This window comes from Rhineura floridana, chromosome 11 (genome assembly GCF_030035675.1).
Source record: "Rhineura floridana isolate rRhiFlo1 chromosome 11, rRhiFlo1.hap2, whole genome shotgun sequence".
In the NCBI taxonomy this organism is placed as follows: Eukaryota; Metazoa; Chordata; class Lepidosauria; order Squamata; family Rhineuridae; genus Rhineura; species Rhineura floridana.
In genome coordinates this window covers 64,312,519-64,326,376 of record NC_084490.1, presented here as the reverse complement: position 1 = coordinate 64,326,376, position 13,858 = coordinate 64,312,519, and the positions used below count along the sequence as shown (strand labels likewise).

At 43.8% G+C, this 13,858-nt stretch overlaps 1 protein-coding gene across 1 annotated transcript; it reads right to left on the bottom strand.

Moving 5' to 3' along the window:
* Nucleotides 1–8,387: 8,387 nt before the first annotated feature.
* On the bottom strand, nucleotides 8,388–13,445 carry LOC133366632 (uncharacterized). Its single transcript, XM_061589940.1, has 2 exons — nucleotides 13,178–13,445; nucleotides 8,388–9,442 (listed from the first exon to the last, which is right to left on the bottom strand). Exons 1-2 carry the CDS (start codon nucleotides 13,380–13,382, stop codon nucleotides 8,835–8,837), a joined length of 813 nt encoding a protein of 270 aa, XP_061445924.1. The 5' UTR covers nucleotides 13,383–13,445; the 3' UTR covers nucleotides 8,388–8,834.
* Nucleotides 13,446–13,858: the final 413 nt, after the last annotated feature.

Below are 13,858 nucleotides of genomic sequence, written 5' to 3'. Positions count from 1 at the left end.
ATAGTGGAACCACCACTGTACACACAACCGTGCCATTCTAAGCACCCACAGTGGAAGCGTGGGGAGTTAATTCACCCTAATGCCAACCAGCAGTGGCTATGAGACCAACTCAAGAACCAGAGAATCCTGGTCTGGCTCAGAACCAGAAGGACACATCCACTCAGTCTAACTTCCCCACCACCATACACACAGCTCGGTATAAGGAGGGTTTAGATTGCTTGTATAATTAGTAATAAATCCATAATTTTTAATAAAATACATTTAACCATTAATTTAACTTCTTAAAAGTCCCCTGTGGCTGTCTGTGTGTCATAGCTATTAGAGAAAAATATACATGTAGAATAATTATTATTCCAGAAGCTTCTGCATTCTACAAGCCCTTATTGTGTTTTAAAATGTTTTTAGATGTTTTTAATTGTTTTAAATATGTTTTTACTTTATTTTTAATTGTATTGTTTTACTATTTTGTTTGTTGCCTCCCTGGGCTCTAGGGTTGCCAGGCTCAGAGCCTGAGACTGATCCTGTATCTTTAGGAGAAGAGAAAGTCAGCCAAGTGCAGGTGTCTTCTGTATCTTTAAAAGTATCCCAAAGCCTGAGAAATCAGGGATGGGCCCTAATGATGTCATGGGGGCAGGTCATAGTGATGTGATGAGGATGGGCCATAGTGATGTCATGGCGCAGGCCCAAGTGATGTCACAGGGGTAGGCCCTACTGATGTCATTAAGCACGATACATTAAACATCAACCACAGTTGCTTGGAGCATACAATTCAAACAAAAACATTTTCCTGATTGGAAATTAAAATAGACAGCTGAAAGATAGAGCCAGGGTAAGGAACATTTAATTTAGCCTACTTGATTCTGGCAAGAAGGATTTAAGTGTCCTCAGGCTAGCCTAGTCACCAGAAGGCCATTGTAGGAAGAAAGGAGCCTAGTGTTGCATAGATGTTACATAGGAGCACACAGGAGTAAAGATGGATGCCCCTGAAGGCTGCAATTCTAAACACACTTACTAAGCCCCATAGAACTCAACAGGACTTACTTTTGAGTAGATATGGTTTGGATTGTGCTGTTGGTAAAGCTTGACTATGGATCCTCTGCAAAGATATTCATATCCAAGCAGTGTTGGCAACCCCCTGCCTGCAATGCACTGCCCCTACCTTTCAACATGGCTGCTCCAAACTTCTTTACAGATTTGACCCTTCCCTTCTGAAAGAGGTCTGAGAGATGAATAAGAGTAAGAAGATTCTCTAGCCTTTTCTGTCTACCTTGTGTGCTGCTATAAACTGACAGCCAATCCAATTCCAGTGAGTAATAATTGACAGAGAGAAAACACACATGCTTTGATCTACCTTCACTATGTGAATTCTCTTTTGCCACTATTCATAGAATCATAGAATAGTAGAGTTGGAAGGGGCCTATAAGGCCATCAAGTTGAACCCCCTACTCAATGCAGGAATCCAAATCAAAGCATTCCTGACAGATGGCTGTCTAGCTGCCTCTTGAATGTCTCCAGTGTCGGAAAGCACACTACCTCTCTAGGTAATTTATTCCATTGTTGCATGGCTCTAACAGTTAGGAAGCTTTTCCTGATGTTCAGTCGAAAACTGGCTTCCAGCAACTTGAGCCCATTATTCCGTGTCCTGCATTCTGGGACAATGGAGAAGAGATCCTGGCCCTCCTCTGTGTGACAACCTTTCATGTACTTGAAGAGTGCTATCATATCTCCCCTCAGTCTTCTTCAGGCTAAACATGCCAAGTTCTTTCAGTCTCTCCTCATAGGGCTTGGTTTCCAGTCCCCTGATCATCCTTGTTGCCCTCCTCTGAACCTGTTCCAGTTTGTCTAGATCTTTCTTGAGGTGCGGAGACCAGAACTGGAAGCAGTACTCAAGATGAGGCCTAACCAGTGCTGAATAGAGGGGAACTAATACTTCACGTGATTTGGAAACTATATTTCTGTTAATGCAGTCTAAAACATTTGCCTTTTTTGCAGACACATCACACCGTTGGCTCATATTCAGCTTGTGATCAACGATAATGCCAAGATCCTTCTCACATGTCGTATTGCTGAGCCAAGTATCCCCCATCTTATAACTGTGCATTTGGTTTCTTTTTCCTAAGTGTAGAACTTTGCATTTATCCCTGTTGAATTTCATTCTGTTGTTTTCAGTCTAATGCTCCAGCCCATCAAGGTCCCTTTGAATTTTGTTTCTGTCTTCTACGGTATTAGCTGTGCCCCCCAATTTTGTATCACCTGCAAATTTTATAAGCATGCTCTGTAACGTTGAAGAGCACTGGGCCCAGGACCAACACCTGTGCTACCCCACTCGTTACTTCCACCCAGTTTGAGAAGGAACCATTGATAAGCACTCTTTGAGTACGATTCTGGAGCCAACTGTGCAACTGATAGTTGTTCCATCCAGCCCACATTTAGCTAGCTTGCTAATCAGAATATCATGGGGCACTTGGTCAAAAGCTTTGCTGAAGTCAAGATATATTATGTCCACAGCATTCCCACAGTCTACAAGGGAGGTTACCCGATCTAAAAACGAGATAAGATTAGTTTGGCAGGATTTGTTCTTCATAAATCCATGTTGGCTCCTAGTAATCACTGCATTGTTTTCAAGGTGCTTACAGATTGACTCCTTTATAATCTGCACCAGCGTTTTTCCAGTGATTGATGTTAGGCTGACTGGCCTGTAGTTCCTCTTTTTTGCCCTTTTTGAAGAGAGGGACAGCATTAGCTCTCCCCCAGTCATCTGGCACTTCACCAGTCCACCATGATTTCACAAAAATAATAGACAGCTGTTCTGAGAGTTCTTCAGTCACTTCCTTCAATACTCTAGGATGCAGTTTATCAGACCCTGCCGATTTGAACTTGTTCAAAGTGATTAGGTATTCCTTGACCATTTGTCTATCAATCTCAAGCTCCAATCCTGCCCCTTCTACTTCATGTTTTCCAGGAGGGTCATAGACCCTTTTTTGGGAGAAGAAAGAGCCAAAGTAAGACTTGAGCACTTCTGCCTTTCCTTTGTCATCTGTTTTCATTTTGCCATCCTCATTGAGTAGCTGTGCCACCATTTCTTTTCTCTGTCTTTTACTATGGACATATCTGAAGAAAGCTTTTTTGTTGCTTTTAGCATCTCTCGCTCATTCTCAGCTTTAGCCTTCCTGACACCATCCCTGCAATTACGTGATACCTGCCTGTACTCTTCCTTTGTGGCCTGGCCTTCTTTCCACTCTCTGTATGTGTCCTTTTTTTGTTTTCAGGTCATCTCTAAACTTTTTGGCACATTGGCTTCTTCTGCTGTTTTCCCCCCTTTTTTCCTTGTTGGAATTGTTTGCCATTGCACTTTTAGAATTTCCTTTTTTAGAAACTCCTACCCATCTTGGACTCCTTTTCTCATTAGGGCTGCTTGCCATGGAACCGTACTTACAATTGTTCTGAGTTTATTAAAAACAGCTTTCCTGAAGTTAAGGGTGCACGTATGGCTACTCTCAGCTTTTGCTTCTGTTAAAATCAAGAATTCAAGTATGGTGTGGTCACTTTCCCCCAGAGTTCCCGTTAACTGCCACTTCATCCACAAATCATCTCTATTGGTTAGAATCAAGTCCAGGATAGCTGATCCTCTGGTTGCTTCCTCCACTTTCTGTAGGAGAAAGTTATCTCCAACACAAGTCAGAAATTTCTTGGAGAGGCCATGTATGGCAGAGTTTGTCTTTCAACAGATATCGGGATAATTGAAGTCCCCCATTACTACTACCTCATGCCTCCTTGAAACATTGGCAATTTGCTTTTCAAAAGTTACATTCTCGTCTTCTCCTTGATTGGGTGGTCGGTAGTAGACTCCAAGCACCACATTCCTTTTATTACTTGCTCCATTAATTTTAATCCAGATACGCTCAGTGGAGCTACCAAGCTCTTTGCTGCTGTTGTTCCAGCATTCTGTCTGAGAATGCTGGGCAAAAAACAAACCGTCATGCAACCAACAAGGTGCATCATTAGTGGGCTTAAGGGGGTTGAGCTGAGTGCATGGAACCACTGTTGTTGCTTCTATGGATGTAAGGGTCAAGGTAAATGAAATGCAAATGGAAAAATAAATATAAAAGACAGTGATGATATCCTAAATGCAATACCATACCAACCACAACAAAATTCCTATGAGTAAGGCAGAAAACTCAACATCTCACAACCAGTCAGGATTGGTAAACAAAAACCAAAACTAAAAAAATCTTGGCAGGCAGTCAGCCAAGGCCACAGAAATCCTCATGCAGCACAACCTGACCCAGGGGCTGAAGTTAGTGCAGAATGCTGTGGCACATTTGCTGACAAGAGTGATACCCTATCAGCACATAATACCTTTCCTCCAAAATCTGCATTGGTTGCCTATTTGCTACCAGGCCAAGTTCAAGGTGTGATTTCCATGTTATGGGTGCCACATAGTACAGTACTTGTTCTGCTTTTGTAAGAAATCAGTCCTTTAGTGTGGCAGCACCTACGCTTTTGAACTCCCTGCTTATTGACATTAGGCAGATGCCTTCATTGTAGTCTTTTCAGCACCTGCTAAAAACATTCTTGTTTAGGCAAGCCTATCCTGACATGTAGAAGCTATTGTGCTATATATATATATATATATATATCATGTTTTTAAATGCCTGCCGTTAACTGTTTTTGTCAATAATTTTATTGTTTTCATTCCTTCTATAAACCCCTTTTAGTTTTTTTACAATAAAGTGGTATGTAAATGTTGTAAATAAAATACATAAATAAATTTTGGAGTCACTGTGGCCCTTGTGTCTTTTTCCACTTTTAGGAACAAAGGAATCTACCTTATACCGACTCAGGTCATTTGATACCGTCTAGCTCAGTACTGAAGACATGGACTAGCATTGGCTCTCCAGGATTCCAAGCAATAGTCTGTTCCAGAGATTGAATTTTCAACCTTCACATGCAGAGCATATGCCCTACCACTGAGCTACAGCCCTGTTTAAAGAAGTATCTTTTAAGATTTTTCTTTTCAATTCACTAATGAATGCATATCATTCCTAGGGCAGATCCACACCATTCATTTAAAGCACATTCAACACACATTTGAAGCACATGAATCCCACCACAGAATCATGGGAACTGTAGTTTGTTAAGGGTGGTGGAAACTATAACCTTAAGGGGAAACTACACTTCCCAGGATTCTTTACGAGAAGTCATGTGCTTTAAATGAAGAAATATTTATATAGGCACGACTGTCAAAGATGTTTATTATTTACACAACCTGTAAAGACATTTGTAGTGCAATCCTATGATTGTTTACTCAAAAGCAAGTCCCAATGTATTCAATGGGGCTTACTCAAACAGGGAAGTATGCACAGAACTGCAACCTCAAGTGATAAGGAACACTCACCCAACCAAACATTCAGAATCATGCCACTTTAAGCTGTTTTGCAAGTGTTTATACTTGTTTTTATGGTAATTGGATTTTAAAGGGATTTATTTCTTGTTGTAAGCTGCCTTGGTTTCCAAACAGCAATCCTACCTCATAGGGTTGTTGGGAAGACTCCATATATATACACATACTCTGGAGATATAAAAATACATAGACCCCATATAATACTTTATTGTCGAAATGAGTTGGTCATTGCAGAACATTTTTTGGAAAAACATTAGAGTATTAGTTACCTGCATAATAAAAGCAGTGATATCTATACAAACCCTGCCTAATTGCTTTAAAAAAAATAGGACTGGAGGGTGTGAGAAAGGTTTACAACACAAACACAGTTCTTTACTATGTTTACTCAAAAGTCCCATTAATTTACAGCACAATCCTAACCATGTCTACTCAAAAGTAAGTTTATTGAATTCACTGCCATCTTCAACAGCCCAGGAAAATTTAAACTTGTTTGCCTTGTGAACACAAGAGAAAAAAAGACTTGGTACTTACACAGGAAAAAACAATAGTTTTCTACCTTTGCAATGTAGTCTCAGAAATCCCTTGTTAATCACAACCCTGTCTTCACTTACTGGCTACAAACCTGAAAGGGCAGGGTTAGAGCAGCCAGCAAAGAGATCATTTCATGTAAGTTGTGGGTGTGTGTGACTGACGTTTTGGTGTATATCTCGAGAACCAGACCACCTAGAAACTTAATTTTTTTTTTACTGAAAGCTGAGAGTCCAGAGATTAAGCTGACTCACCCAGTAACCCAGAGAGGTCCCCCAAAAGCCGGAGTATCCGGCCAAAAGCCAAACATCTGGCAACCCTATCCATAACAAGTAGTCAGACTCCTCCCACTTTTTTGTCTTGGGAAGCCTCAAAGCCCCAGAAAGAACTCTTAGTGCAGGGTGTGCCTGGCCAGTCCTTGGTTCCCCTGGGAGTCAAGGGCCCTTCTCATTATAGGGCCCCATAAGGTGACTCTTTGCTTTCCCCTCCAATGTTTCTGGCTCACCACTGTGTCTTAGTACCCAGACCTTTCTCTATGGACATCTTCCTCAGAAGTGTTTGGAGACTGACGTGCTCCATTTAACCCCTTCCCAGCTTCCCTTGCTTGCTGTCTTGCACACTCTCTAGCACTCTGATCAGCCCTGATCCAGGAACTCTCCCTTCAACCTCCTTCCATGATAGTAGTCTGAGCTGCTCTGCTCCCTTGTGTCAAATGGCTGTCTCTTATGTGGGGATGTATTTCCCAACTCACCACCACAATCCAATTATGGCTCAGACGTGTTTCCATTTGGAGCAAAAGGGGACATGGAGGAGGTTGGCAGCCACCTCTTTGATCTCCCCACACAAGTAAATATTCTGTTTGATTGTTTATTAAAAGAACAGTAACTTCTAATTAAAATGTCCTATCTCTCTCTCTTCTAATTTAAACTGGTTCTGTCAGAGCAATCCTGCTGAATCCACAAGAAGGCAGGCACCCTCCCGTAATAGATTTCCTATTGCCTAATTAGCTGAGCAACCTAGTCATATCTAAATACCAGGCATATTAACAAGAGAAACACGATAGGTGCCTTTACATGCATTGAATATAGGAACAGAAGAGTGTCTTATTAAAAGGCCTCACTCCCAGGTAAGCATGTACAGGATTTCTGTCTAAGCAACTGGATATACTTACCCTTAAATAAGTAAAAGTGGTACAGACTATTTCAAAAAAGAAAAAAAGAATGCTAAAAAATTAAGAAAGGGGCATGGAATATTCTGGAGGGGATACACTCCTACAACCATCTCTTTGGCCGTCACTCTGATTATATTCCCTTATATAAAATATAAGCAGTAAATAAAAATAAAATATCAACAACCTAGAAAAGCAGTCTGCAAGAATATACCATAGGCAATGAGAGAAGGAGGGTCATCAACTTTCTAAAGGTACTAATCTCCTTCCCAGAAGCAACAGACTTACCAAACCAGGTAGCACAGGGAATACAACAAGCAGTCCCACAAGGAAAAAAAATATTTCCAGGAGTGGACATTTACAGCAAACAAATGAACTGCAAATTCAATGCCTCCAAAGTTATGACCAAGCTTGTTTTAATTATATGAAAAACAAACACCAGAACTATTTGAAAGTTTGCATCTGTTTTGTATAATATGTCATTGCCACCACACAAGGAAGACTCGTGACACAAGATTGGAATAATGTTATATTTATTAAATATAACATAGTAAATCCAAAGCAAGACAGCCAATCATTCAAATATAATTACTTCGGGCAGGTGAGGCTAATCCTAACTATGTGGGACTACACTCCCACCTTAAAAGACATCAATTCACATTGTTGCATAACTCCAGAGTGAAGGACGTGTGTAAAATCCTCACTCCTTGCTCTTGGAGCCATGCGCGTGGTTCCAACCTCCACACCATGGCCCTGCCGTACAGGCGTTCACCATGATGCGCAAGCCGGTCCCACAAGGACACTACCCAGATCTCCACCAGACATGAACCCTGATGGTTCCCCAGGAAGTGCCCCTTTTATGATGCCTTAACCGCCTAAATATATAATTCCCCTATATACGTCACCTGCCCGAATTCTATGCCAGCCAAAGCAGACGCAACCCAACCCAACCCAACCGAAAGCCAATTGAATTAACCCAAGCAGCATGGAGTAGGCAAAACCCAAGGGATTCTGAAATCAGGATCCCCCCCCAAAAATTCCTACTCGGCCCCATTTTGGCGACCAGCAAAGCCCAAGCTGACAAGGGAGGGAGGGTGGGTGCCACGAGGCGAAAAAGGCAAGAGCGGGAAGAAGAAGCAGCCTTTTATATGCTGCTCCCACACCCTTCCTGATTGGGTGAACGATCTCATGTGGCACCAAAATGTTTGTATCACGAGCATTTACGAGTCCTCCCTTTAATAATGGCGGCGGCAAATCCATCCCCAAAAGGAACGACATTGCCACCACACAAGGAAGACTCGTGACACAAGATTGGAATAATGTTATATTTATTAAATATAACATAGTAAATCCAAAGCAAGACAGCCAATCATTCAAATATAATTACTTAGGGCAGGTGAGGCTAATCCTAACTATGTGGGACTACACTCCCACCTTAAAAGACATCAGTTCACATTGTTGCATAACTCCAGAGTGAAGGACGTGTGTAAAATCCTCACTCCTTGCTCTTGGAGCCATGCGCGTGGTTCCAACCTCCACACCATGGCCCCGCCGTACAGGCGTTCACCATGATGCGCAAGCCGGTCCCACAAGGACACTACCCAGATCTCCACCAGACATGAACCCTGATGGCTCCCCAGGAAGTGCCCCTTTTATGATGCCTTAACCGCCTAAATATATAATCCCCCTATATACCTCACCTGCCCGAATTCTATGCCACAAGAGGGGATCAGCTCAAGCTTGGTCCACTCCACCCAATGAAGACAACAAAACCCTTAAACCCTTCATAATATCCTCCAAAAACAAATCACACCCCTGGTCTGAAAGATGAACACCATCCCCACGAAACAAATGTGAGGCATGGAACCTAATCCTGTCATGGGGAATGAATGCCCCCCCACGCGACAGGACAAGAGCCCTGATCTTCCTATTCACCCATTTCCGTGATCTTTCGATCCTGTTGGGATGAATAGCACCCCTCCACACCCTTCTAACAAGCATGTCTGACCACACAATTATAAGGTGTGGATATGAATTAATAAGCCACGTGAGATCGCGAGTGACCTTAACAAGCAGGTCCACACCTGGACTCTGCACCAAATCATTTTCCCCTAAATGGATCAACAATATATGTGGCCGATCCATAGAAGACATAATACGACACACAGAAGGCAAAAACGCATCCCATAACATGCCCCTCCGGGCTACCCAGTGAACTGTAGCAGTAGCAGAAAGCTGCAGCTGGGTCCCAGGAGCAGACGAAGAAGCCCTCCGATGAGCCCAAAACAAAATGGAGTGGCCGCACAAGATGATCCTCACGGGAATAGGGATGCTTAGCAAACCTAGGGAAACAAAAACAAAACCTTATTATTAAGGCCTGACATAAGATTTGAATGCATCGGAACGCCATCTTCCAATCGCCTGTATATCACTAACGCTCATGCCCACAAGGGCTGCGGCCGTAGCCGCACCAATCCGGAAGGAATGCAGCCCATAGACTCCAGCATCACGACCACTGGCCAACAAGGCCCGCCGAACAACGGCCCAAAATTGAAATTGAGTCAGGGCAGAACCATCAGCATGAATGAAAAGATAACACTGGCCCGCTGGCCGGAGAGACAGAAATTGTCGCATTGCAGCCACAGGGCACAAATCAGAGACCTGGCAATTGCGTAAAAACACAATAGTGCCACGGCCTTTTTGATCGGTCTTAGAGACCCGCAGGGAAAGCCTCACTATATTGGCACCTAATGTGCAATCGCCTACGCATAAGGCACGATAAGTCACATCACGCTTGGAGGGGGCCAATACTTCACTAGGGCGAAAAGCACCGTAAAACATCGTCAGAGTTACTGTGGCGAACAGGTGCGACTCATACAGAGATGAGCATAATTAATTAAACAATGCCAGGATCTGGAGGAGAACATCGGGCGTGATTGGCCTCCTCCGGTCAGTGGACCTGGGAGTGGAACGTGACCAACCCTCAAGGACCTTTCTGACCCTAAAATCTACAGAATGATCCGGCAGCCCCCGTGCCTTAGAGATAAAGGCAAGCGCGGAAAGGTGACCGGCGATAGAAAAACAGAATTGTTTTGCCCTTTTAAAGTTATCATAAACTGCAATAGATGATCCACAGGAATAGGCCACGCCAAAGGCATCTCCTTGCTGATGCGGAAAGTCTGGAACTTAGCAAAAGAACGCTCATACGCATTTCGAGTACTGGGAGCCAGAGCAGCTGCAATCGCAACCCCAACTTCTAATTGCCAAGGTTCCACAGGAAAGGTGGGACTGGCACAGGATCGAGTGCTGCTCCAGGTGCAAGCTCCCGAAAGCGCGCCATCTGTACGGGAAAGGGCATCAGCAACGGAATTTAGCAAACCTGGAACATGCCTGGCAAGGAATAAAATATTAAAGCGCAAACATTGCAAAACAAAAGCCCGTACTAAGCACATAACACGGGAAGACTTAGAAGTTTGTGCATTAATAACGCAAACCATGGACCAATTATCACACCAGAAGCGCACTGTGCGATTCTGAAATGACAATGGCCAAATATGAACAGCTACTACTATTGGAAAGAATTCCAGGAATGTCAAATCGGAAGTAATTCCATTGGCCAGCCAAGAGGCAGGCCATTGATCAGCGCACCACTGGGATCTAAATATTACTCCAAAACCAATGCCCCCAGCAGCATCAGAATGTACCTGCAATTCAGCTTCCAATAACAATTCCTGTCGCCAAAAGGAAAGGCCATGGAATTCTGTCAAGAATTCAAGCGACATGTGCAAATCCGCTCTCATCCCTGCAGTAACCCGAAGAAAATGAAAACGAGAGTGAACACCCTTCATGGCGTCACATAAACGCCTGAGAAATGCACGACCAGGGGAAATAACTTTGGAAGCAAAAACTAAATGTCCCACCAGCTCCTGTAATTGACCCAGTGTGAGTTTCTTTAACACAAGCACTGATCAAAGCAGTTGGCGCAGTGCAACCAACTTATCCAGTGGCAAACGTGATGACTGAGCTACTGTATCCAACTGGATCCCTAAGAAAATAAGGGAAGTAGCAGGGCCCTCCGACTTTTCAGGAGCTAGTGGAACTCCCAATTCCTCAGTTAAAGAGGTGAAGGATTGCATTAAATAAAGGCAGTGAGAAGTCCCAGCCGGCCCCACAAATAAAAAATCATCAAGGTAATGAGCAGAGAAGGAGGAGGAAGCTTTCCTCTGCAATGCCCATTCAAGAAACGTGCTGAATGCTTCAAAAGCAGCACAAGACACGGAACAACCCATTGGCATGGCCCTATCTACGTAAAACTGGCCCTGAAATTTGAAACCCAATAAATCTACATCATCAGGGTGCACAGGCAGGAGGCGGAATGCGGATTTTATATCACACTTTGCCATTAAAGCACCCCTGCCTGCCCTCCTAACTACTCTCACTGCCTCATCAAAAGAAGTATACTTAACTGATGCATGTAACAGAGAAATGCCATCATTAACAGAGGCACCTTTCGGGTATGATAAATTATGAATAAGCCGGTATTCGCCAACCTGCTTCTTAGGCACAATACCTAATGGGGAAATCCTCAAATTTCTCAAAGGAGGACAAGGAAAAGGGCCTGAAATACGATCGGCACTTATCTCCTTATTAAGCTTAGCTAACACAACAGTCGCCAAATGGCTAAGAGAGGGCTGATTGACTACTGATGTAGCAATCCGTGGACCCTCGAAGGGAATGCGAAAACCAACAGTAAAACCTTGCAGTATGAAACTAGCAGCCTGTCTATTAGGGTAAAACTCCAACAGCTTAGCCAAAGGAGCCAGCTTGACCAGGCTACTGGCCTTGCGACGTACTGCCACTGTTGCCAGAACCACGTTTGGGCTGCTGGTGCTCCCCTGCGCCGTGGCGAGCCGTATGTGCACGCTGGCAGGAGGAACTGGGGTGGTTGCCCCCACACATTGCACAGGCGTGTCTGAATCTACAAGGGCATCTGAGGCATCTGCCAGTGCTGTTGAATGCCCAGCAGACTTGCTGGGATTGAACCCAGTGCCCGCCTTGGCTGGAACCAGAGGCGGCAGTCTGCGCTCGTGCTAACAAATGCCCACTATCAGCTCTATCGCCCAAGGTGGGCCTGGCAGGGGTCATAGATCGCAGCCAAAGACCGGCATGCTCAACATCACAACGGAGGGTGGGATCCAATGCCGCCCTTTGCCTGAAATTCTCGTCATACCGGAGCCAAGCGGTGCCAGAGAATTCCCGGAAAGCGCGATGAACAATGTCCTGATACTTTATCATGGACAAAGCCCTAGACGGATACGCCTGAGTCATAACACCCATATAAATTGTATAGGCATTCAACCAATTAGGCCAGACGCGATCGACCCTCCATTTAATAGCAGCCTCACGCTCCTTAACCTCCTGACCATCTTTAGGTTTTGTTTCGTTTTCCCGAAACAGGAGAGAAAACAAATCGATGTACTCTCCACGCCAAATTTTTTCCTTGGTACCTAACAAAAAATGGTCCCCTAAAGGAAGAGATGTGTCACCCTGAGGATAAATTCCTTCCGGAAGGGGCAAGTAAGCAGGCGCCAGAGAAGAAGAATTGGAAGGCGGCTGCCAAGGAGACACTGCAGCAGCCGGCCAAGGGAGCTGTGGGTGCTGAGGCACCAACACCCCCATAAAAACAGCAGGGTGCGGAGACTCACCCAGCACCTGGGAACCCGCCGCTGGGGTATCCTGAAGAAGGGCACTGGAGGCATGTACTTGTGAAACGTGAGGGTGCAATTGTTGCCCACCTGTATAAGCTGCAGGAGAAGCAACGACAGGCAGCATGGTGAACCCTGGAGACCCAGGAATGAACGTGGCAGGCGCTGGAGGAACAGGCATCTGTACTTCCCGACACTCAGATTCAGGCAAGACAAGATTCGTGGATGGAACCACAGGCAAACCCACTGGAGGAGTATGCAACGAAGACCCCTCCTTGGGCGTAGCATCTTCAAGCACACCAACTCTAGAAACCAAGTCAGCGAGAAGACGAGATTTAGTCATTTTGGTAGCTAACCTAGCAGATTTCTTACCTACAGGTCCAGAACTGGGACCCTCATCGACATCCTTAGGCTGCCTGCGTTCCTTTTCAAGCGCTTCAACTCTAGCGACCAAGGCACGGATGGTCCCCAAATCTTCATCATCATCAGAGGATTGATGCTGCAGTGAAGAAGGGCGCTTGTTGGCCTGCTTCAGCACACGAACCCCTTTCTTCTGTTGCACCTTCTTGGGAGGCATGGTCAAAAGACCGGGATAAAACAATTACACAATTAACCAAGTTTATAAACCACCAAATATGTACAATAAAATTTTACAACTTAACCAACGAACACAAGTGCCGATTATAATAGTAAACAGAAATTTGAAAATATATTGATTTTATGATAATTAAATTTATTTATTTATTTATTTTATTATTATTATTGTTTATTTATATAAATTGAATATTATTTATTATTTGATAATGAGTAATAGAATTAATACTATACTATAAACTATGTGGGGGGGGAGGGAAAGAGGGAAAAAGGAGGGGGGAGGGGGGGTGTTGAATTTCAATCAAATAAATATAATTAAAAAGCAACAACTATAGAATAAATAGCAATACGCACCAAAATTGAAATATAATAAGCAAAACTATTAATTTAAATAACAGAGACTCCAGATAAAGTAAAAGATCAACGAGTAAAATAATATATAACAGCGATTACATAGAG

What these genes read in the sequence shown, in the direction of transcription:
- LOC133366632 (XM_061589940.1), bottom strand. Translation starts at nt 13,382, where the DNA reads ATGCCTCCCAAGAAGGTGCAACAGAAGAAAGGGGTTCGTGTGCTGAAG. An exon ending in TCCCAGTTCTGGACCTGTAG is followed by an intron (nt 9,443 to 13,177) that starts GTAAGAAATCTG and finishes TTGTTTCCCTAG; the next exon opens with GTTTGCTAAGCATCCCTATT.